This window comes from Scatophagus argus, chromosome 22 (genome assembly GCF_020382885.2).
Source record: "Scatophagus argus isolate fScaArg1 chromosome 22, fScaArg1.pri, whole genome shotgun sequence".
Classification (NCBI taxonomy): Eukaryota; Metazoa; Chordata; class Actinopteri; family Scatophagidae; genus Scatophagus; species Scatophagus argus.
In genome coordinates, this window is record NC_058514.1 from 17,647,430 (window position 1) to 17,673,519 (window position 26,090).

General features: G+C 40.9%; 1 protein-coding gene across 2 annotated transcripts in view; it reads left to right on the forward strand.

Moving 5' to 3' along the window:
* The window catches only part of lmo3 (LIM domain only 3), a 51,101-nt gene extending 25,240 nt beyond the window's left edge, over nt 1–25,861 (forward strand). For both annotated transcript variants that reach the window (XM_046379410.1, XM_046379409.1), the window contains exons 3-4: nt 11,185–11,310; nt 23,551–25,861. In XM_046379410.1, coding sequence (XP_046235366.1) covers nt 11,185–11,310; nt 23,551–23,656 — 232 coding nt within the window. In that variant the 3' untranslated portion in view covers nt 23,657–25,861. The remainder of the gene's footprint in view (nt 1–11,184; nt 11,311–23,550) is intronic.
* The last annotated feature ends 229 nt before the right edge of the window (nt 25,862–26,090 follow it).

A 26,090-nucleotide genomic window follows, 5' to 3' on the forward strand; every position in this document is an offset into this window, starting at 1 on the left:
AGCACTAACAGAACTTGTCAGGCTTTTTTTTTTTAATTGTGCAAATGCTTTGCACAATATGTTTTCGATGTTGTGCTCGCCTTCATGATAACCACAGTGCTCATCGTGGAGGACTATGAAGCTTTGTGATGTGATAACACACACGACAGTGAGGGAGGAGAGAGGCCTGGCTCGCGTAACTAAGCCAGTTCTAGTTGCTGTGCTATGCTTCTGTAAAATGAGATGTTAATACGGCTATTTTAACAGCCTAATTTATTCATGAGGAAACCAAAAGAAAGAGAGGAATGCAAATGCTACCCACCACTTTGCCCTTGGCCAGGGCACATCAACAAACAAGTCACTCAGCAGAAGAATTAACAACTTAATTAAGTTACCTGACAGTGTTGGCACATCCAGCCTCAATCACTTTGTGCTGGAGCATGTACTGCTACAGAAGGTTCCAAACATACAGACTTTTTCAGGCTTAGTGTGACCAGAGAAGAGTGTTAGTTTGAGCTGTTTTATAAGGCAACAATCTCACGATGTTTGTCCAGGCCAAGACCCTAAAATTGAAAGGAACTGGTCCATCCAAATCCATACCAAGACTCATTTTATGTCTGAGTACATGGATTCTGAGAGGTTGGAGGATATAGTCGTGACTGCAGAGTAACTTCTGCTGCTCTGATTGCACTTTCCACCAGTTTTCCTTAAGCTTTTAATCTGTGAAATGCTAAATCAAAGCCATCTGCAGCCATGCTATCTGAGCAGTGTCAGTGAGCGTCATATGTCAGTCTGGTGATTTCTCAGCCTCCTCTATTGCATTAAGAAGGCTTGATCAAATGGTTTAGAGCCTTTCGACTGTACGCAGGGGTTGTGAAGTGCAGAAATCATCCTGCCAGTTGTCTTCACACAGGCCGAAAACAAAAGAAAACAAGCAACTCTGCTTCATTTTTGTTATAGTATCAGGATCTTACAGTATGCTGAGGGTAACATGCATTCTTATGTCTTTCTGGAGCAGTTGGGTCTCTGTCCGTCTGCTCATACATCCTATACTTGTGAATGGTCTCAAGAAATCCTGCATGAAATTTCTTCGAATTTAGCACAAAAACCTACTTCACTAGAATTGACCGTGCTATTATGTGTTGGTTAAAAGTCACTGTGCCGTCAAAAACACGTTTTAACCATAACTCAAGAATTTCTATATCATACATCAATTATGACAAAATGTCACCCAAGTGTCAAATAGGATAGAAGAATAAAATAATCACTGATGACATTTTATATTCAAATATAAATATTTATATATGTAGATATAATAGAATATCGTAATATAATACACTGTAATATATACAATTAAAGATTGTACAAAGAATTTCAAGTTATGGTTCCCTATGACACACATATAAAATAAAAGCTATTTAAACAAATGAATATATAATCATATCATAAAAGTTAACATTTTAAATGTAGAGTGTGGAGAATGTGTTCAGGAGTCTCTTCTTTCCTCCCAGAGGAACGAAACTGTTCTTTAGTCTAGTGGTGAAGTGGCCAATATTTCTGTATCTTTTGTAAGATGGCAGCACCATCCCTTTTTTTTAAACACATTTGATTATGCAGACACTGAGGCAATGTATTAACAAAATTTTCCCCAGTTTCAATCAAGGAGAGAATAAGCCACATTACTTAATAAAGAGAAGTTGTTTGGAGAAAATGTTGCCCTTTTCAGAGATTTCCTCTGATATGTAGATATCGCTGCTGACAGCTTGTGACAGTTGGCTTGGAGACAGTGGTGGGAATACTCCAATCCATGTCAGTGTTTCAACAATGTGTCAGTCAGTCAGTCATATTTCACCTGACGGTCCATGCGTCATGCTGGTGTCTTCCACATGCTGATGCTTCAGCACTGTTTATTTGGGAATGGAATTGTTCAGCTGCACTGTATTCGTTTTCTGTCAAGTACACTGTATTTTCAAGGAAAAGCTACGAGCTACAAATCACAAGTGTAATGTCTGTAAAAGAATCACTCATTTTTAAAAATTCTAAACCATTTGTTATATTTTTCTGTGTCTCATCAATGTTCAAATGGCAGAAAATATTACACAAAGAAATGTGTTTTTGTACCTCTGCAGCCTCCGCCTCAATTTTCTGTTTAATGTGATGGAATACATAGATGTTAAAAGCTCCGAAAGCACCCATAATTGTTATGTTGTGTTGAGGAAAGCTTGGATGCTATTAACCTTCCAACACTACAATTCACTTCACATGTCCAGCAATTACCTCACCAGTAATGCCCAAGCTCACACATTTGTGTGTTCTGAAGTTCCTGTAATTAAATTGGGCTTTTCACAAGTGATCTTAAAATGCTAAGAGGTCAAACTAAGCACCGGTAGTCATGAGTGATTCAGTCTGAAGAAGGGCCACACATGTTTCCATCCAGTGCTTAATTGTCCTGATGAGAGAGGTGACATTTTCTTCAAAAGAGGTCAAAAGTGGAGTACCTTTGTTTTGTTTTCCTACCATTAACAAAGAGCTAAAACCCACAATGAACATGGCTGACTAATCCCACAAATTATAAAAAAAAATAAAAAAATAAATCAGTTCCCATTTGAACTCTGAAAATGTTTTTTTTATTCCTGTAAATATGTAAGCTACAAGCTGTGCCTTGTGATCCAGTGGGAGTGTTCCTAAAATGCACTGTCCCCCTGACCCATACCGTACCCTGTTGTCCCATTAGTAAACTAGAATCTCAGGTTAGGATCTCTGTTAGGAAGAAGTTTTGAATTTCCCACTACAACGGGAAAAGTGTGGCAAAGCTGTTTGCTAACTCTGTGAAATATGACTGCATGGTAGTAAGCTTAGTTTGTCACCAAGTGCTTTTTAGACCTGCTCTATTGTATAAATGAATTGAATTAAACTGAATTCAGTTTTTGTTTTTGTTTTTTTTTTAATTCAAGCCTCGGTCTGGGCCCTTCCAGCTATCCTATCCCAACTGAAAACGGACAAGAGGCGGGAAACATCCTGGCCTGGTTTCCGGTCAATCACACTCACACCTAGGTGGTGTAGAGTAGCCAGTTCACCTATTTTGCATGTTTTGGAGACTGGCGGAGGAGGCTGGAACAGGAAGCTGAAATTTAAGAAACAAAAACATGCAGACACAACAAGAACAGAGGAGGACTCAGACCAGGACTTGAGCCTGCAACCTCTTGCTGTGAGGCAACGGTGCTAACCCCTACATCTCTGTGTCGCCCCAGTATGCAGTTGCTGTAGGAAATTAAATTATTAAACTTTGGACTATTATGTGTAGAAGTCAGTCTTATTTGATTCAAGTGCAGCAACCTGCATATTTTTTTCTTGTTTCAAAACACATAGATAGATAGATAGATACTTTATTGATCCTGAGGGAAATTCAAGCATACACTTGGTCAATCCTTAAAGGAAACACTGGCATTATTTATGAATATTAATTTCTGCACTAGCAGATTTTTCTTTTCAGGGCCAACATTTTGTGACACAAAAATGGTATTTTGATTTTAACTAAAATGCTTCAGTTCAGTCACCATAACACTTTATTTTTTGGACCATCCCCTCCAGTTGAGATTAGCTAAATTAGCTGTGAAGAGCAATGACTCGTGGGACTGTGCATGTTTGGTGCAGATAATTGCAGGGCTTGTGTGCCCTAGCCTGGCACCCAGCTTTGGATTGCAGGTGGGTTGGCACAGAGAACTGACAATATCAAACTGCACATCTGGCTCCTTTGGGGCTTAAAATCTTTCACTGCACCCTGTTCAAAATGTACACGAGCACAGCACTGCCAAAAACTCAATACTTGCTCTTGCTTACTTTGTTTGGAGCAAGCTTTTCTATGCCTCCATGCCAGGTCAAGACCTCTGGTGACATTTCTTTAAATTTGACATAAATATTCAGTGATTGGATTTGTGGATTTTGATGTGGATTGGTGTGGATTTTGTGGCCAATGTGTCCTCACAAAACATGCTCATGACCAGATTTCACACAAAAGTCTATTAGGATGCAATCATGATTTCATGGAACTTTATACCCCAAAGGTCAACTTCACTCTGACATCATAATGTTCTGAAAAATCACTTTTCAATTTCAGTTTCAGTTTATTTATTTATATAGCACCTTATACAATCAAAATTGTCTCTAGATGCTTTACAGAGCCTGAACTCCCGAGCAAGCAGACAGTGGCAAGGAAAAACTCCCTTTTAACAGGAAGAAACCTTGAGCAGGACCCGACTCACAAAGGAGAACTATCCTGCTGATAGTCGGCTGGGTGAAGGGGGGGAAGAAGAGGTAGACAGGACAGAGAGGATGAAAGAGAGAGAGAGAGAGAGAGAGAGAGAGAGAGAGAAACATACATGCAATAAACATCATACATTACAAAGGACAAACATGGCAGGTTATTATAATTGGAATTGTGAAGACTATGTATTGTATGTATTTGTTTTTTAGCTGATATGTTGTTCAAGTTAGTTATAATAGCACTACATAGAAGAACAACATGGGCAGATGTTGACAGTAGACATTGGGTTTGTCAGAGGGCCGGATGCAGTTCAACATGTAGATCTGGATGGAGAGAGACCTGCAGAAAGACACAGAGAGAGAAAGAAAGGGAGGGAGAGGCACAAAACTACGAGGAGAACTGGAGTTTTCTGTGTAGTATCCAACATCAACTCAGAAAGAAGTTGTGACCATAGTTCACATTTGATCAGATGCTAAATTGGTGACACTAATCTTGGAACTAACCTTGCTGGGTTAAAGAGCTGTGCATCCACATTTTAGAGCTTGTAGCTTCTTTCCAGAAACATTTTTGAAGCACTGTGGTTCACCATAAACTAATTTTTTGCTGATATTGAGCTTCAGGTGATTGACATTGCATCATGTGACAAAGCTCTCTGTCAGACTCCTCTGTAAAAATTATAAATGAAGATAGTAAATTTCTCACTGAAAATTGTTCATTGGAATAATACATGTTAGTATCATAATAACTTCCATTTTGTCAGGAACTACACTTAATGCCTTTTATTAAATTCTTTTTAGGTCACCATTACACAGAGATGGTATGTTCTCCCTTTGCCCATCTGGGTTTTCTCCAGGGTACTCCGGCTTCCTCCCACAGTCCCCAAAACATGCACATTAGGTTAACTGGCTCCTCTGCTATGGCCCAAGGTGTGAGTGTGTGAGCGTATGTGATTGTCTGTCTTTGTGTATCAGCCCTGCAATAGACTGGTGACCAGTCCAGGGTGTACCCTGCCTCTCACCCATTGTCAGCTGGCATAGGCTCAAGTGATATAGAAAATAAATGGATGGATGGATGGTTAAAGGTTAAGATAAATGAATGAAATTTCAAAGGAGATGTCAATGCACTCACCTTGAATAAAGCTTTTCTTCTCAGTTTCAGCGATGCATGATGTTGCATGATGTTTTTTGTTCCAACCTTTTTGACGAGTTTCTGTAGGAATTAATTAGGTAATACTCTGTGACTGCAAGCTGAGAGCTCGGGGAATGTTCCTCTGTATGGTCGGCAGCCTTTTAGAAAGCAGGCCATAATTCATCATTAGTGTATCAGGGTCCAGGTGTAGATGAGAACTGATAGAGCCAGTACCCAGGCAAGTCAGGGCACTCAAGAAGGAATATCTTACTGACCTGACACAGTTCCCATCAGCACTTTGGATTTCTGCAGCCCTACTTTTCTGTTACTGTGCATGTGTAAAAATTTTCTTGAGATGAGGCATTGATGGGTAAACAGTATCAATATTTTCCTGCACAACCAAACTTTAAATTCTCCTCATGTGATTAAATTCCAAGTAGGGCACCCCTGTAGTTCCATTCAGGGTAGACCATCAAATGGACAAAGGACAGTCCCATTAAAAATCTAATGTTGAGATGCAACAAATCAGTTATCTGTTATTAACCCGCAGCCTGTAATTATGCGGATTGCAATAGATTTTCTCTGGGTGCCTGGAAGTGAGATCCAGAGGTTGTTCTCAGCGTGGCAGTCAGATGAGGGAATGGCTGTGCATTACTGAACTTGCCACATTCATCATGTTGACTGATGGCACAGGGAGTCGGTCCCCGGGTCCCGGTGGTTAATGTAGTGGGTAATTAACTGTCATTTGCCTAGTAATAGGCCGATGATCAATGGTTTGCTAGGAAACAAATTCTAATCCGGCAGCTGATGAATGCATACCGGGGCTAGAGCAATTGAAGTGGTGGAAGGGATGGAAGAGATGGGGGTTGGGGAAGGGAAGGGAAGAGCAAAGCCGTTGCTGGAATTTTAAATGGAAACTGGAGGCACTGCCGCTATCAGACCCCCTCTCTACCTCTCTCCAACAGATTAACCCCTAAAAAGCTTCATTTGTTGCCCTTGATGGTGCTGGAATACCCAGTCAGGTGAATAATGGAGTTTTTGACTGATCCTCTTGACCAAAGTTTGTACAGTAGTCAGCGTTTTACATATTTTCTCTAAAGTTACATTTTTGAATTTTTTTTCCCATACAGTTGATGTAAGCAGAAATTAGTTTGTGGCACAGCTTTGAAGATCACATTTAACATTCAGCCGCAACATCTCTGATTAAAAGATTAAAACATTTTGTCCTGGCTAATCATGGTCTAGATGTTGTCTTTAAGCTGTTTTCCGTACCAAGCTGTAATGTGCATGCCTTTTGACGGAAACAAGATATTGGACGCTGACTGTCTCTACTCTCTTTCAAATTCAGATTTGAGCAAAGCATGAATTTTAATTTCATGTTATATCTTCAACCTCCTTAAATAAACATGCTGTCTTGTCAGCCGTGGATGTGAAGTTTATGTCATGCCCAGTCTCCTACAAAAGCTTTTTAGATTTTGATATCTAGAACTTGCAGACAGCTGTACATTTACTAGCCGGAGAGAGATGCCTTAGAAACATATACATTTCCAATTATAGTACAGTGCTGAAAACACAGAGACGTATGCCCTGGGTTTCTTACCTCAAAGCCATCATCCTCTGATTGTTTTGAAGCCTGAGTCATTGAATTCATTACAACCAAACCATGCTTAATTTAACTACTCCCTTGAGAGTGATTAGTGTCTCTGGCATCAAACTGGCAGAGTGGCAAAAGACGAGTGGCAAGTAAACTCCATCTATCTTCCTTACCTGATGGGTGAGCCAAGCTTCCTGTGCATCCTCAGACTGAAGAGTGTTTGCCGCACAGGAATTCGATGACCCTGGCTGGCTAGATGCTGGTGCTGCCACAGATGCTTGTTTGGGTAAATCTCTTTAGACTGTTATCAGCCTTTCCACTTCTTTAGCTTTGGTTTGTCAGTGAAAAAAGAAGAAAAGAATGCAAGGAGATTTTAGATGTTCTCCTTGGAAATCCAGGGAGTCTTTGGATTTTTTTCATTGAGTTTTAACCTAAGTTTTTTTTCTAAATTTTATGTTCCATAGTAAAAAAAATCAATGTATTTTTAGCTGAAAAATATTCTCAAAAATATTTCACTAACAAACTTGAAACAGAAGAATGTTCCTGTCTGCTAAAGGCCTATATTTTTGGAAACAATGGCATTGCTTAATACATCTACCTCTGTAGGAAATGTAATGAAATAGATGTGCTTACTTCTTACTTACTTTAAGTTAATGAGACTGAAGCTGTCCTGATCCCAATCCATGCACAATAACACTGTTAGGGACCAACACTGTAGGTAAAACAACAACTGATGATTTTGTTAAGAGTGACATATTACATAAGAATGATTTCAAATTGCCGCTGTACTGAAAAAGCATGTCATGTAATAGTAATGTCTTGTTATACTAATACTATTGTACTGAGTTTGTCATGTATCCCAACTTATTTGCCATGAACAGCAAAACATATGAAAGCAGTGTGTCAAACAGATTGATTTATCTAGTGTCTACATTTAGGTCTTTCCATTGCAGGAACTTAATGTTAACATAATGTGCATCATTACCACAGATTCAGCGGTCACGAGTTGATACTCAAGACCACTTACAGGTATTTGGGGTTTGGCAGCAGTGCGGCTGAACTGGGGATACAACACACACTCAAACAGCTAATGGGAAAAATAAAACAAGATTAGACCTATAGAAAATAAAGGAAGACAAGACAATACAACTTTATTTGTATAGCCCATTTTTAAAAGCAGTTTGCCTCAAAGGGTTTTACATAACATCAGCAACATTCTCTGCCCTTCGACCCTCACATCGACTAAGGAAAAACTCCCAGAAAAACCTTTAACAGGAAAAAATGGAAGAAACCTCAGGGTGAGCAACAGAGGAGGGATCCCTCACCCAGGACGGGCAGACGTGCAATGGATGTTGTACAGGCAGGAAAGCAGTTAACAACATAAGATATGGGATAGATGGGGAATGATCAGTCAGGGGAGAGCTGATGGTTGAGGTGGTTCGGGCATCTGGTCAGGATGCCTCCTGGATGTCTCCCTGGGGAGCTGTTTCGGGCATGTCCATGGAGGATGCCCCTGGGGCAGACCCAGACCCAGGACACGATGGAGAGACTATGTCTCTAGCCTGGCCTGGGAGCGCTTCGATGTCCCCCAGATGAGCCTGTGGAAGTAGCCAGGGAGAGGGCAGTCTGGGGTTCCCTGCTAGGGTTCCCTTCCCTTTCCTAGACCCGGATAAGCAGTAGAAAATTATTATTGCTATTATTATTATTATCATCATAAAAAAATAATAATAGGATAAAAATAGATATCTTCGGTCAGATCTGAACTTCACTATTACTAGATGTTTTAGCCGTAAGATTATACTTGCACACACACACACACACACACACACACACACACAGCCCTTTTCAACAGCACAAGCTGACATGAAGGTTTAAGACACAAACAACACAAATACCTTCCAGATTTCATCATTTATAATCCAGAGTGCATGCTATCTGACAAGCATTCAGGTTACTGGACGACAAAGACATTTGTTCCCCCACAGTGACATGCAGATGTTGTGACTCTTGTTGCATGATGCCATATGAAGTGCTGCTGTTGTGTTCAAACACTCGTGCTCATTATCTCACACTAAATTTATAATATGTAATTTCTTTTTCACGTTTTTTTAAGATGAATTACTTACTTTTGTTAGAAGAGAAATCATCATTTCATCTATTTCAAGTGAAGGTTTTCAGGCAATAGATATTTGTGCAGAACAGAGAAAGAACGAAAGATTCTGCAAATGTTTCTAAATTTAGATTGCTCAAAAGAAAATGTGCAAGTCTTTTAGTTCTTTTAAGTCAGCACTAATCAGTTGATTTGGCTCTCTTTGTTTTCACCCACTTACCTTGTTACAAGAGATATCCTTCATTGTCTCAGGGTGTGTTGACAGCTCTTAATTCTGTAGGCTTTCACGAGGACACAATCTGTCTGCTTCCTTTGCCTCTGGGAAACATACTTTCCGAAGGTTAATAAACAGCTCTGAATAACCAACACCTTGAGATCATTTATCAGATTGTGATCTCTTACAGACTCTGAGAGTGGCGTATCGTTTTATCATTTTAACAGCGACGGCTAAAAGTGCCTCAAGAGGTCTCCCTAATAGGTTATTTTGTTATGTGATTTCAATATCAGAAATATTTTTCCCTCTGTAGTCTGGTCTAGTTCACTGTGTAGTAGCAGCCCTGAATCCCTAATGAATACTCACATTAATGTTCCCAGAGCAGGCAAGAAATAATTGAGTCCTCTCTGGAGCAATAGAGCTACCTATGGCTTATCTACACTGCTCAGCCACAACATTAATACCACCTGCTTAATATTTTGAAGGTGTCTTTTCTACTGGCAAAACCACTTTGACCAATCAGGGGAAAAGACACAGGACCTCTGGGGGTATTTTGTGGTCACTGGCACCAGAATGTTAGGTCCTGTGTATTGAGGGTGTGGCCTCCAGGTAGGAGGCATCGCACTGTAAACAACTGATTGATGTTATTCACTTCACCTGTCAGTGGTGCTAATGTTGTTCCTGATCTGTGTATTTCAATGACACAAGCTGTGCCCCCTGCTGTCTTTCACTATGCTACTGTAGCCTATATTTGTGACTGATTCAGACACCCTGTCTGTCTCAGCAGCTCATTTTAGTGGATTTACCACAGTCGCTTTAACAACTGTCAATCTAAAACTCAAGTCAAGAAGCAGCTGAAGCAATCATACTCTTGTATTGTATTTGGTGTGTTTCACCTGGGACATGTAGTGGGTGGAGTCAGGTGTTCCAAAGTTCAGATTTGCTGTGCTCATGTCCTTCATAAATAGCTATGTCCCATCCATTGGAACATGGTGTCTGAGTAAAGGAGACTGTGTTTTAACTTTTGCATCCCCAGAGCATGTTGGAAAAAAACACAACACTGAAAAAGTGGCTAATGTCATGATTATTATGATCAATTTGATTTTATCTAAAAAGAATGAATAACAAATGACAAATCTTCCGATGTGAGCATGTATGACAGCAGTGCGATTTCTTAAATTACATGTCATGCAATCAACAACAACAACAACAACTCAATTTGACTGCATAGGAGCATATGCAGCAATATTTATTGAAAGGAAGAGGAGGTCTGGTGCATGTCCCTCTGTGTGTCATAGCGATGTGGGAATCACAGTCTGCAGATCAGACAGCCTAACTTTACCTAACTTTAACCAACATGCCCAAGGGTGCACCAATGGGCACAAGCACACATCCTTAGACAAAGTGGGTGATGTCATTTGGAATGTGAATAAATTCAAAATTGTGCTCTAAGTTGGGCCCTAAGCATCCCAGAATGCTTTGCATGCATATATATGACATACAGTGATTTATAAATCTCTGTGTCACCGCAATCCTTTTGAATTTCAGGTCCAGTGTTTTATGATCAAGCATCTGACATATAGGGATCAACATTATAATCATTATTACTAATGTAAAACAGCAGCGATGAAGAACTTACTTGTGTTTATAAAATGATTGAATAAAATGTTGAATTATTCATGAGAAAAGTTTTTGATATTTACTTTGGGTTAATTGAATTTTAGAAACGATATAAATCATGTTAACTTAGTAAGAAAAAAAAGCATATTCAGAATAACTGATAAATTACTCACATAAATTTCAATAAGTGATTTTTCAAGAATGTTCAAATTAATTGATAAAAATCTTCTTTGCGTGTGTGTGTGTGTATGTGTGTGTGTGGGTGGGTGGCTCAGGTTGTTTGGTGTAACAGGGAACTGCGCAGCTTGCAGCAAACTCATCCCAGCCTTTGAGATGGTTATGAGGGCCAAGGAGAACGTCTACCACCTGGACTGCTTTGCATGCCAGCTCTGCAATCAGAGGTGAGTGATTGGACCCCACTTCTGCTCCTGTCCCATACCTGTCTAGGTAGATGACTGGCCAGGAAAGCAAGTGTGCAGCATGGTGAATCCCAATTGCTGCTGATAGCTGAAGAAAGACTACTAAATCTCTAATATGGGATCTAACTAATTGAGATAAGTAAACACATTCTGGGCCATAGGGACACCCGCTGAGCCTAGCATAGTTATTATAACACTACTGACACTGACACTGCAATTGTACAGTGTGTACAGGTGTAGCTACATACACATACATATGGCAGTTCCAATAATAAACAGCTCTATCCTGTAGAAGTATTTTTTCTCTGAAAAATCCTATTTGGAATGACCAGAACCCTCATAATTGTACTTCCCTAACAGGGGAGGGAGTATGAAATTTTGGTCACAAAGTGTCAAAAAGTTGCTAATACAATATTTAGACAGCCAACCAGAACCTTCACAGGATACCCGCCCAAAATATGGACATTAGTGTTGTTTGTTTTAATATTGGTCTCTGCTGTGGTATGCGATTGTTTTTAAGGCCCAAGTCTGCTTCAGATTTAGTACTTGTGACACATCCTACCATGTCTAAAGGCAATAGTGTATATATCATTTTGCATGATGACACTCAAAAGTAACGGAATTGCGTGGAAACTCTCTGGGAACATTACTGGAACTAATGAACAAACCAGAATGTTATCAAAGAAGTTTTGAAGGTCAAATAAACACAATCAAACCGAAAGGCTTAGGGGAAAGTCAAGAAGGTTATGTTTTGGCTTAGGTTCTGCATTTCTTTCATCTTTTTGGCAGACTCCACTTAAAACATAGGCATACATAGCAAACCACACATATCACGAACCAGACACATTGTGTATGCTAAAGGAAAAGGACCTGGTTACCCACAATTAGCGCTCATCTATTGTCTTGCCACTTCAGCTGGCTGCACCAGACAGCCTCTCCTAATGGAATAAGTCAGCTAATCTTCATCAGCAAGGTGCAGGCAGGCAGACTCGGGTCTCCAACATTAAAACCCATTTGAGCGTGAGCAAATCTTTCTTTTTATATTAGACCAGTTAATGAAGTGTTGAATAAAATCGACGTCACTGTGTTTCACATGGTCTGCTGTGGCCTTGCAAACATTCAGATCACCATCCCAATGTCAGCGGGGTCTGGCTGAAAATTTGCTTTAATTGAAGCTGTTCTGACTTTTTGTTTGACCTGTGCAGGAATAAAAATTTAAAGCATCACTGTGTTTTCCACTAAGTTTTATGCCACAGGAACCTTTAGTCTTTGAAATCCTAAATCTAACATTAATGACAGAATTAACTGATGTGTATCTTTCACAAGATTTTACATTCAGATTGGTTTTTGGTTGTGTCTATTGTGTCCATTTGGGTATCTAAACATTTATATTACATTTATATATAACATTTAAACAGAATGATCTGTTAACAAATTTTTCAGGTTCAGCTTGTGTTCTATCAGGAGATCTAAAGATTCCTGGGTAGGGAGGGGGGCTCAGGAGATCCCTGGTTTTTCGGTCTGCATGTCAAAGTGTGCTTGAGCAAGACACTGAACCCAAATTGATCCCGATGCTGCATGATCAGTGTGTGAAAGTGTGCAAATGTTTAGACCATTTCTTCTGATGGATAGCAGCCTCTACCATCAGTGTATGAACAGGTAAATGTGACAGTATTGTAAAAGTGCTTTGAGTGGTCTGTACAACTAGAGAAGCGCTATATAAATGCAGTCCATTTTCCTTGAATACTTTCTCAGTGTCATGTTGCAGTTAGCCTGGAAATACGCTCCTGTTCTTTGTCTGGTATACCAATCTGCTGCGTTGTTTAGCTACACCAGCTCTGTCCCCTCTTGTTTCCCAGCCTCAAAACAAACACAAAAGCCACGAGTGACCCCTTCCCCCCAAGGGACCTTCAATCAAGCAATCTAATCCATCTCCCAAATGGCCCTGAGATTTCTCTGTGGAACATCGTCAAATGTGAAATCTGATAAACAGAGCAGGCAATGGCGAGGTCGGAAGGGGTCACACAGTGTAATTATCCCTTGCTCCTGCAAGTGTGCCACAGCCCATGTTTGCGTTTGAAGGTTGAATTGCAACAATCAAGGACCAAGTATCAACATATAGCCATCATCACAAACCCCCCATCACAAACACATGTATTCACTCATGCATCAACCCATGCCATCATTTGCTTTGTGGGTACATCCACCCTACTGTATCCCACAGATCAAGGACAAGGAATTCAAAGCCAGTGATTATTCTGATGTAATCAAGGACTCACTGCAGGACTTTAATGGCCCATAGCTCAGGCCATAGACTCAGCTTAAGTTAGTGCAGGACAGAGACAGAAAAACCGGAGGTTAACTGAATGTGGACACATTATTGTGATCATGACCTGTAACTGCGTTCTATTTCTTTGTCATCATCACCATCAAATTGACAGCAATATCTTACTTGCTACAAAAGAAACACTGAGAGATCAACCCACTTCAGAAATAATATAAATGGGAAACCTCACAAGATCTTACTTGTGGTCCTGCCAGAAAAGCAAAAGCTTTTTTCTACATTCTTTCTTCACCCTGTGCATGATTTTGAAATGGTATCAAACTATGGGGAAGGTATTGGTCCTGTCTCTGGTCTGTCAGTGAAAATATAGGATCCTACATTGGCTCTGATTGCTCAAACTATTAAGCTCCACTGTGGTGCCAAAGGGATGTGGTGCTGGTTCTGAGTATAGTGTTGCTGAGGGTGGGGGAGTAGGGAATAAGAATGGAGATATGAGACTCCATCCAGCAAGCAGTTAGCCACAGATCAGCCCTGGGGGACAGCTAATCGATGGGGCTGTCATCCAGCCTCATCATCTAGCCAATGCTGGCCCAATTTCCCCTGATGAGCTGGAGGCCACTGCCTAGTGAGACCACAGAAGGGTTAGAGTGGAGGGTAGCAGGGTAGGTGACAGTTCAAAGGAAGGTCAGAGCTTATACGGGAGGATGCTCCATACTGGAGCTTTGGAAGGAAAGACAGACACTACTAGCGTTCAGTATGGCTTAGCTAAGCCCCTGGTACCTTACAGGTCAAGAACTGTGCTTGTTAGACAGGGGCCTAATAGCCAATAAGGGACACAGCTGTCACTTTATGTAAGATTGGTGTTGAGAACTGAGAGAGCCTGTGTAACCAGCCTACCAAAGAACACAGTTTATTTACCCAATTCTTCATCCTGAACAAGAAAGTAAAATCACAATTTACTGTAAAAATAAGAACTCTTAAACAAATAATTGTCAATTTTTCTGCACTCCTTGAGACAACAGAATAGAGTTTCAACAAATAGTCAAAACCCACGGATATTGGTTTTGGCTAAGGAGGTAGAGTGGTCATCCACCAACAGGAGGGTCACTTCAATCTCTGGCCCCTTGCAGCCTATGTGTCAAAATGTCCTTGGGCAAGACACTGAACCCCAAATTGTTCTCGATGGCTGTTCCATCAGTGTGTGAATGTTTGTATGATTGGTTATTGCTTGTACGTTATGTCCTCTGTCACCACTGTACGAATGTGTGTGTGAGTGTGAATGCTGGCCTGTGTTGTAAAGTGAGTGGTCAGTCAGACCTTTACCATTTATCATTAACCTAGCTGTGTAGAGTTGTATCATCAGAAGCCACCTCTTTCAAGAGATAGCCAAAAAAGAATGGAGGCTTATGGAGCTGTATCCCCAGAATGTAACTTTAAGGTGCATATTTTTTCTGCTAAATTTCTTTATGTTTTCCGTATAAGCTAGAGGCAACAGATACAGTTCTATTAGATTAAATGTTCCCAGCTTTTTTGTGATGAAATACCTTTCTGTATAATTATTTGCAACATAGGTGCCAGTTTCACCATTCACCATTTTGGTTACACGCATCAATCAAATACTAAGTTTGTGTTTTGTTTGAAGCACACTTCTAATGTCTGCTGTTGCTGTTGTTGGGAAAATACATAAGGACTATAATACATAAAACTGAAATCGTATTGATGAAACACAACATTTTTTAAATGACATATATATATACAAAACATTTGCTGTACCGTTTTTATTTAAAAATATATTGATTGAATTTTGAATGGAGCGATCTATCTATGTATGTATGTATCCGATCTATCTAAAAATGTCAATATATTGTCAAGATGTAGAATATTCTTTACATTTCGTTCCCCAAAGAAAATCTATTCTTCAGTGTGTCCTCTTGCTGCTGCTGTCTGATTGCCCAGCAATAAGATTTAAAGGTTTACAACATGCTGTTACAATTAAGCATCAGTGTCGTAAGGCCATGTGTTTCTGAGACCTGTATGCATCTGAACAGTAATTAGATTTGGTGTAGTTGAGGCTATTTGCTCTCTTTGACAATCTCTCTGTCTCTTCATTTGAGTGGAAAGTGAATATTGTAGTTAGCACAAGCCTCTAAGGCAAACTGCAAGCATCGTAATACATCTTATAACTGTGTGCTTGTGGAAGTCGTTGTTTCTCCTCCTCCTACAAGAAGAGGTCTCTAAAGACTCATTAGTCACAGTCACCCCTAAGTAAAGAAAAGAAAGAAGATGGAGGGAAGGAGGGAGTAGGGGCACTTCTTGTCATAATAATAGCTAGCTTTATGTTGTCATGCTCTTATGACCAATATGCTTTGACATCAGGGCAGCTAATATTCTAACAGCTAATTGTGAAGCTAGTATTCTAATATTCTGTTCTTGTTCTCTCTAATGTTCACAAGGACATCAATAATGTACAATTTATTTGACTTTTGAAGTTACATGAAATTATGGAAAATAAATAAAATATCACAGAGCATGATGTGTAGTTATTTTTTTTTAGATTTTTTGTTTATCATCAAAGTGGGATCGGAATTTTAATTATACTGTAGCTGATCATTATTTGATCCCTGTTAAAGCCAAATTAAAATCAAATGAATGGTAGTCCATTATGAGCTTGTAAATTTTTTCAAAAATTTGACTTACAGAGGCACCTCAGGGCCGTGTTATGTCACAGGTTATATATTTTTGTCTTGTGTGTGCCCACAAATAAGGTCAGCTTACAAAAAAATATCACTGGTCAGGTTAGCATGTCAGTAAGGTTTAAGGCAGCATTCCTAGGAAGTTAGTAATAACTCACAGAACAACTGGCAGTGGTAGACTTAAGTGAGAACTTCTCCTCTCACCTTCTCTGTCCCACTACTTCAAAACCCAGTGTAGAAATCTGGATATTATCTTTGATAACAAACTTACCTTTTATCAACAGCAGAAGTAAATTGTTTAATCTGGTTTTCTGCATCACTCTAATATCTCCAAAATTAGATATTTTAGTCCAGCAAGAATCTGGAAATTAGCACTCATTCATATCCGGTTTATACTGTGTGAATTGACTGTATTCTTGTCTCACTGAATACAACCTGGCCAAACTTCAGTTTAATTTAATTTATTCATATAGCACTAATTCACAACAAACATGATCTCGTGCCACTTTCCAAATAGAACATACTCCTTAATTTAGTCCTTAAAACACATAGACCTAACGTTCTCTCATGAGCAGAAACCTTGGAACAGACCCTCCAGGCAGCTCCTGGTAGGGGTCCATCTGCTGTGATCAGTTGAGTTGAGAGAGAGACACAAAGACAGAGATGCATAGCTGCAATAATAACAGAGTACTGGAACTATTGGTAACACTACTACTACTACTACTACTACTACTAATAATAATAATAATAATAATGATAATATATAGAAGTATGAATAAATGATAACAATAGCAGTAGGTGTCGAGCAGGACTGAAGCAGGATATTTAACCAGGATCCATGGAAGCTGCAAGACTTAAAAAGCACAAAGGCTCCTGGGAGTCTCTTTATCAAAAAGGAAAGCTTTAAGTGAAGTCTGCTCTTAAACTTAAAGAAGGTGTCTGCCTAACAGACCAAAAATGGAAGATGGTTCCAGAGGAGAGGAACTTGACAACTAAAGGCTCTGGATCCCATTCTACTTTTGGAGACTCGATGAACCACAAGTATTCCTGCATCCTGGAAGCACAGGGTTCTAGTCGGATAATAGGGTACTCTGAGCTCTTTAAGATATGATGGTGCCTGACCATAAAGACTGTGTATGTGAGGAGGAGAATTTTACATTTTGTCTGGATTTCACAGGCAGCCAGTGTAGAGAAGCCAATATGAAAGAAGTATGATCTCTTATAATAGTGCTTCTACGTACACATGCAGTACTTAGGTGAAAGAGATAACTCCCAATTTCCTTTCAGTGGTGCTGTAGGCCAAGATAATGCCATCCAGGGAAGCTATATAATTCATTTCTTTCTAAGATGCTTTAGGCCCAGCACAACAACTTCAATTTTGTCTGAGTTTAGAAATAGAAAATTGCAGGTCCACCAAGTCTTTTTAAGTCTTTAAGACATGCATGAAGTCTAGTTAACTATTTATGTAATTGACAATTTCATGTCAACTGCATTACAAGGAAAATTGTTGGAGTGTTTCCCAGTAATAGTATCATATACTTATATAAGGTGAATAGTACATATAGTACTGGTCCAAGCACAGAACCTTGTGGAGCTAGTGACTAACTTCTGAAAAGAGGCCTGTGGTTCTTCTTATTTTTCTCAATTAATGTTCAACTGATTCAAAAATGCTGCAGCAAGACTACATACAAAATCCAGCATAAGAGTGCACATTACAGCTTGGAAATCACTGTAGCAGTTCTTCTGATAAGACTTTGCTGTAAAGTGACCTCTTTCTCTCTCTTTCTTCCTCTCCCTTACTCTTTCTCCAGATGTGTCCCACATATAAGAAACAGTAACAGAAACAAGTAACAAACAAACAAACAAACAAAAATACAAACATGTGAAAACAAACCTACGATAAGAAATAAGGATAAAATATTATTATTTGTAGTACCTCAAATGGTGACCAGGACCTCAAAAGCACAAAATCAGAAGCTTCCAGGCCTTCATATGAACCAGACTATAATTTTTTTTTTTTTTCCAAGATTCCGCTGTTCCAGATGGCAGCCTGCAGCCGCAGCTCTCGTGTTTTTTAATCTTTATATATTTGTTGGTTTATTCCTGCTTGGTTGGGAGCATATTTTGCTTCAGCGAAACATGGCTGCACTCATACATCCCGGACAACAGCGTTGAGCTCCCAAGTTACAGTTTGATACGAGGTGACAGAGACTGTTCCAAGAGTCGGAAGAAGAGGGGTGGTGGGCTTGCACTTTATGTGAGTGAGAGGTGGTGCAATCCTGGGCATGTGAGCGTGAAGGAGCGGACCTGCACCCCGGACATTGAACTGCTAGTGGTGGGAATGTGCCCGTATTATTTACCGAGAGAGTTCACGTCCACCATTGTTATCGCTGTTTACATCCCCCCGTCAGCTGATGCAGCGGTGGCCTGTGAAGTGCTCAGCTCCACCACGGCCAAACTACAGACTGAACAACCGGATGCATTCATGGTTATTACAGGTGATTTTAATCATGCTTCATTGGACAAAACTTTAAATAGCTTTCACCAGTATGTCGACTGCCCCACCAGAGACAATAAGACACTGGATCTCCTGTATGCTAATGCCATGGATGCAAACACCCCCCCCTCGGCAGGTCAGACCACAACTTGACTCCCAAGTATGTCCCTCTTGTGAAGAGGCACTCCGTGCACACCAGGACGGTGAGGAGGTGGACACAGGAGGCTGCTGAGGCACTGCAGGACTGCTTCGAGTCAACAGACTGGGATGTACTCTGTGAGACGCATGGGGAGGACATCGATATGATGACTGACTGCATCACTCAGTACATCAAATTCTGCAAGGACACCACCATGCCAGTCCGGACCGTGCACTGCTACTCCAATAACAAACCCTGGATCACCAGTGACCTGAAGGCACTTCTGAACAAGAACAAGAAGGCTTTCAGGTCTGGAGACAGAGAGGGGCAGAGGAGGGTGCAGCATGGACTCTATAGGAGGAAATTGGAAGCCAAACTCCAGCAGAACAGTGTGAGGGATGTGTGGACGGGAATGAAGCACATCACGGGGAAGAAGGGGAAAGACAGGCAGACATCAGGGAGCCTGGACAGAGCAAACCACTTTAACCAGTTTTTTAACAGGTGTAGCTCACCTCCTGCCACCCCGTCGACACCCCCAGCCTCCCACACACCCACACTGTCCCAAATGGTTCAACCAGCATTCTCCTGTACAGCACCCCCCTATCTGCCCCTCCTCTCTCCCCCTCCTCCTCCTCCTCCTCCACGGAAGATATCATTAGCCCAACAGTGACTACAGGCCAGGTTAGGAGGCAGCTGGAAAAACTACAGCGGAAGGCTGCAGGTCCTGATGGCATCACACCTAGGATGCTGAAGACCTGTTCCAGCCAGCTGTCTCCTGTACTGGGACATCTGTACAACCTAAGCCTGAGTCAAGAGAAAGTCCCGACACTGTGGAAGACGTCCTGCTTGGTTCCAGTCCCCAAGAGGTCGAGGCCATCTGACCCGGCAGACTACAGACCAGTCTCCCTCACATCTCATGTGATGAAGGTCCTGGAGAGACTGGTCTTAGCCCAGCTGAGGATACAGGTGACGTTTCTTGACCCCTTGCAATTTGCCTGCCAGCCCCATTTAGGAGTCAACGATGCTGTCATCTACCTGCAGCGACGAGCCCATTTGCATTTGGATGGTGGGGGGGCACTGTGAGGATCACATTATTTGATTTCTCCAGTGCTTTCAACACCATTCAACCGCTGCTACTGGGTGAGAAGCTGCAGGTGATGGGTGTTGACGACGCAAGGATCTCCTGGATTACTGACTACTTGACAAGCAGGTCACAGTTTGTCTGTCTGGGCAACGTCCTGTCTGATGTGGTGGTCAGTGATGTAGGAGCTCCACAGGGAACTGTGCTTTCTTCCCGGCCAATGCAATAATGTTTGTGGGCAGTCGTGGATCAGCGGTTAGGATGTCGGACCCGTAACCGGTGGATCGCTGGTTCGATTCCCCGTCCCGGTGTCCATGGCTGAGGTACCCTTGAGCAAGGTACCTAACCCCCACTGCTCCCCAGGCGCTGCACGTGGTCGCCCACTGCCCCGGGTTTGCTGTGTGTGTGTGCACGTCACTTGGGTGGGTTAAATGCAGAGAACAAATTTCGTTGGAGTGAGTTCCCTCCAATGACAAAATATGTCACTTTCATCTTTAATCTTTAATCTTTAATCCCTTCCTCTTCACCTTATACACCACTGACTTTCAGTACAACTCTGAGTCATGTCACCTGCAAATTTTTTGATGACTCAGCTGTTGTTGGGTGTATTAGAGAGGGAGAGGAGGGAGAGTACAGGACACTGGTGGACAACTTTGTGGAGTGGTCTGAGCAGAATCATCTCAGACTTAATGTCAACAAGACCAAAGAGATGGTGATCGACTTCAGGAGGAAGAGGACGCCTTCACAGCCACTACGGATCGGGGGGAGGTGGTGGAGGAGGTGGAGGACTACAGATACCTGGGAGTGGTGATCGGTAATAGACTGGACTGGACTTCTAACACCGAGGCTGTGTACAAGAAGGGGATGAGCAGACTCTATTTCCTGAGGAAGCTGAGATCCTTCAACATGTGCAGCAAGATGTTGGAGATCTTCTACCAGTCTGTTGTTGCCAGCGCCATTTTCTATGCTGTAGTGTGTTGGGGCAGCAGCATCAGAGCCAGCGACACCAACAGACTTGATAAGATCATCAAGAAGGCTGGCTCTGTACTCGGTCTCAGGCTGGAGTCTTTTGAGACCGTGGTGGAGAGGAGGACGCTGAACAAACTGTTATCCATCATGGACAATGAACAGCACCCTCTCCACCACACAGTAGACAGACAGAGGAGCACCTTCTCCCACAGGCTGCTAAAGCTCTGCTGTCGAAGGGACAGATACAGGATCTTTCCTGCCACATGCCATCACACTGTACAACAACAGCTAAACTCTGGTAATAACATACAGTCACTACGCACTTTATAAGTTTTACACACTCAGTTCACTACACCTTACACTCTACTGGCACCTTACACTCTACCTCTACTTTATTTTGCACTACATTACACTGTTTACTGTTGTATATATACTTTTTATATTGCCTTGTATATATATTTTATATATGCCACTTTTTATTTTGCTATTTTTAACATTTTGTTTAGCTTGCTGTGTGTATTGCTGCTGCTGCACTGCAATTTCCCAGCCTGGGATCAATAAAGTACATCTATCTATCTAATTTAGTACAAAGTTTTGTTTCGATCCACTCCTCATTAGCCTATTGAAGTTCCTGCACCATGCTGTTTAAACACTTCCTGTATACATTTCAAATTAAAACACTTGGGTCTTAAAAGAAATTTGTTGTGAAACAATGCTAACAGTACAAGCAACTGGCTTCTAGAAGTACATTCTTGAAAGTTAAGTTATCATCAGTGCCGTCCCTAATCTATCTATACGATCAGTTTAACTTGTATGTGGTATGAGGGTACAAATGATTACTCCAGATATATAGCAATTCCTTTTTACAGCACAGTCAATGTATAATAACAGTGAGATTTAACTGCAAGTAAAATCCAACTCAAAATATAATATTGCCTAAATATTAACATCATTGCAGGTTACCTTGATAAATTATGGGGATCATAATGAGTTAATCTTCAATGATTATGCAATGATGTCCGTCCCCACAATTATTTTAGAGTCTTACATCATCATTTCTCATAGTATATCGGGGTCTTCCTGGGCCATGATGTCAGTCGCAAAGTCTGACAATCTTTGTGTCTGTCCAGTGTGGAAGTCTTTGCAGCCAACCTCTGCTAGCCACACACATCTTGCCTCCATCATTCACTGAAGAGTAGCTCTCCGTCGCTTTATTTATTTATTTTTTTCAGAGTCTGCAGTCACACCGCAGCACAACACCAGTTTTTCTTTGATTTGTCAACAGCAAAAATTATCTTCAAGATGGGCTCAGTTCAATTTCCTCATCATAACTGGGGCACGGATGAACACCAATAGATTCTGACATAGGGCATTTTTATGATGCAGATCATGCTCTACAGTTTAGGAATGGAAGCCACAAACTCAGGACATTAATTTATAATTCATCATTATAGGTTAATCTAGACAAATGCAACTCCTTGTGCTGGCATTCACCTGTTATGGATTCTGTGAAATAGATTTTTTGGACAGTCCCTTTAAATTGATTCATGTCTAGCGTAAGATGAGTGTGCACCATTTTTCTGTTCACTCATCTCCTCCCTCCTCATGACTGTTTGTTATTCTGCAGTTATGCACGGATTACACTTGCATTTTTATGCACCTGGGCATTAATGGGCATAGCTTTGAAATTATGTGCTGACACTCATTGTGTTTCCTTGGACAAAGCTTCCAAGGAGTCATGAATGATACTAGAAAACTTGAATGTTATTTCATCTAACTATTCCTCAGAACATTTAGCTTCATTTCCAGAAACACGCTTTTTGGTATTTTGTGCCAAAACATATAGGGTATTTGAATCCTGCTAATTGGTCCCAAATGGATGTGCAACAGAGCTTGCTCATAACCTGCCCTGCAGCAGCCCTGAATAAATGCTATGAACAGCCCAAGTTTGTTAGGTGCCATCCACTGTGTCCAGCTCCCAGCACTGAACTCATGAGACCCCCCCCACCACCACCACCACCACCACCAAGACCTGCCTTCTGTTGTCTTACCTTAGCCAATGTGCACATTAAGGGAGATAAGGGACCCTCAGGACAATACAGTGAGAGTGACTACCCAAACATGTTAAACATAATCTCCACTTGGTGCTATGCTGAAAGGTTGCGTATAACTGTGCACCCCCTGGCTGGAGTAGGACGAGGCTGCTAAGGTCAGTGAGAGTTTCTGTAACAGCTGCAGGTGGAAGAAACCCCTGCCTGAAAGAGAGATAATTCAATTTGCATGTACCAGAGCCCCCAACACACTGCTTTAACCTCCAAACACTGAGCCCTTGAGCCCTACGTATCCCCTGTCCCCCTGTGTAATTGAGTTCACCATATCCTAAAGAAGAACTCCTTGTCAGCAAAGGAAGAAGTTGGTTTTGGAAAGGAGGTTACAGAAGAATTTACACTAATAGTCGAAAAGCTATTGCTACATCCAGATAGGCCTGCTTGCGCATTATATTATGATCTTGATCGTTATGTAAACCCATGCCCTCCTGTGTCTCTTTGTGTGGTGCAGGTTTTGTGTGGGAGACAAATTTTTCCTGAAGAACAACATGATCCTGTGCCAGACAGACTATGAGGAGGGGCTGATGAAGGAGGGCTATGCTCCCCAGGTCCGCTGACACCTGTACACCAACAAGGAGGAGGAGGAGGAAGAGCAGGACTAGGAGAAAGAGAGACTGAAGGAGAACTTGTAATCACACAACCAAAAGCACTATTGCCTCCTGTCCAGCTCCCATCCCCTGCATGTACATATCTACATAAACGTCCCTGGGAGGACACACACTGCTGCACAGAATAGCCATAGAGACATCAGTGTGGCAGGGAAAGGCTGTGGAAGCCTACAGCAAACTACAAGTATGAAAACAATAGTATGTTCATTTCTTTGTTTGTGACTTGTGGATGCTGCCTTTTTCCTCCTCCCCAACAAACGCCTGCATCAGAGCAATTTCTAACCAACAGCAGATCCTGGATATTGGAGGAAAAAAAAATTAACCCAACTAAAAGCAATCTTGTCTTACCTGACAGGAAAGACAGTGTTTACTGTGTCTGATTGCACAGTCCAACAACTTCTACTTGAATCTAAAATACATTGACGTATGGTCAATCAATGTACTTTTGGGGAAAGACCGTTTTTACTGTATGATATTAGATTAAAAACACAGTGAATGTAACTCAAGAGTGGGGTGTATGTGTATGTGTGGGAGGGGGTGTGTCTGTCTATCTGCATGTAGATTCCTCTTCAGGTTGAGACCTACAGTCTCTCAGTGTCACAAGGCATAGCCCATATAGTTATTTCATAATCTTAATATTCTAAAATTGATCACTGGAGTAACATGTTTCCAAATCACACATCTGCATTGCCAGGCAAAGAGTAAGAGTTCATGAAATAATTAGTGCTTTTCTCTTGATGGGTGAAATCTCTCACACACTTAATATTTGCGACCATTAAAAAGGTCACTGAACCATTGTGCTGTTGACCATTGAAGACTAGTGTCACACAGATCTTCAGTCCGAAATGGCATGGTAAGCAAGAGTAAGTAAAAGTGTGATTAAGTTTTGAATGTCAATGAAAACATGTATGTGGTCAAAGTAAAGAACTTCTGAATATGTTGTATGTAACTGTCAGAATTTGTCTATACATGAACAAGTGATAAAATGATGACAGAATAGGCCACAGAGAATCTGTGCCTTTTAGTCTCTTGCCTGCTCAGCACCAAACGTCAATCAGACTTAGCAAGTAGTTGGTAAAGAAAGCATTTAGCAGCAAAAGAGACAGTATTTTTAACAGGAGTTGGTGGAGACCAAACCTGAGCTAAAAGGAGAGTGACTATTTGACTTCCATTCATCAGGTGGACTCATGATTCCAATGAAATGCTTATATTTCTGTGTGTTTGCTGGATGCTTCAACTTTTTGCTCAAACATTATGCAACAACTTTGGATATGTCACATGTTATGTTTTCAGCTTGTACTACTGCCCCCAAAGGTTATGGACCAGACAATGCCTGGACAAAAACTCTTGGGTGTGAGAAACTGTCTTTCATGAGGTGACACAAGATAGTTCTGTTTCTTAAATGCATTCCTTTCAGCAGTGTTTCATCTGTGACTCCAGGCTCATTCTTTTGAATATTTTTTCCCCTTTTTTTATTTACTAGAGACAGTTTATTTATTAAAACCTTGCTTTCACACTGGTCGAACTGGTCAAACTTTGTGGGGAAATGTGTGTGGAGGCAGGTTGTTGTAGATGTGTGTGGGGAGGGATAAAGATGGGTTAAGATGGTGGGGGTTGGTTAGTTTTTGTACACTATTTATTTTATAACCATTCATTGTTCATCTGTTGTCCAAATTTTGGCATAGTTTGGGATGCTGATACTTGAATCCAATCAAAGATTTCTCAATTACCATTTGGCCTATGTTAAAGATGGCTGTGTATGGTTCTGTTAACTGCACTCTTCAACAAGTCAGTCAACATAAGACCCGGTCATCTCGGTCACAGTGGTCCCTGTTGATGAGGAGCTACACCATTTCTGATGAGAAGAAAACAAATCTTCAATCTAAGTATTAAATATCAGCAACTAAACTTGTGCAACAATGCTAAGCAACATTTCTTAGTTGGAAAAGATAAAAAAACACAATTTGTAAATTGTAGTTGTACATAAAAGAAATATTCATTCTTGCCTGTTATTGTACCATGATTTCTTTTTATGTATCATCGAGCATGAGATGTTTATTTTTAGGACAACGCTTGTAAATACTGTAATTGTAATAATTTTAAGCACAAATGTAATACATTTTTATTGTGTTACTAGTGGATGTGGTGTCTTTTTTCTCTTTTTTATTCTTACAGGTTTGACTGTTATTTCAATAGTTCTCCGATTAAGGTTTGTATCTGCAGAAAGTTGCCACTTCATACGTTACATATGCATTTATAAGTTACTGTGTTTGCTCAAGCAGCTAAAGTTAAGTATCTTGCTCTAGGACACAGTAAACCACCATGCAAACCACCCACCAGAGAGAGCCTGTCCTCTGTCCAGCAGAGCATGTTGCAACCTCTG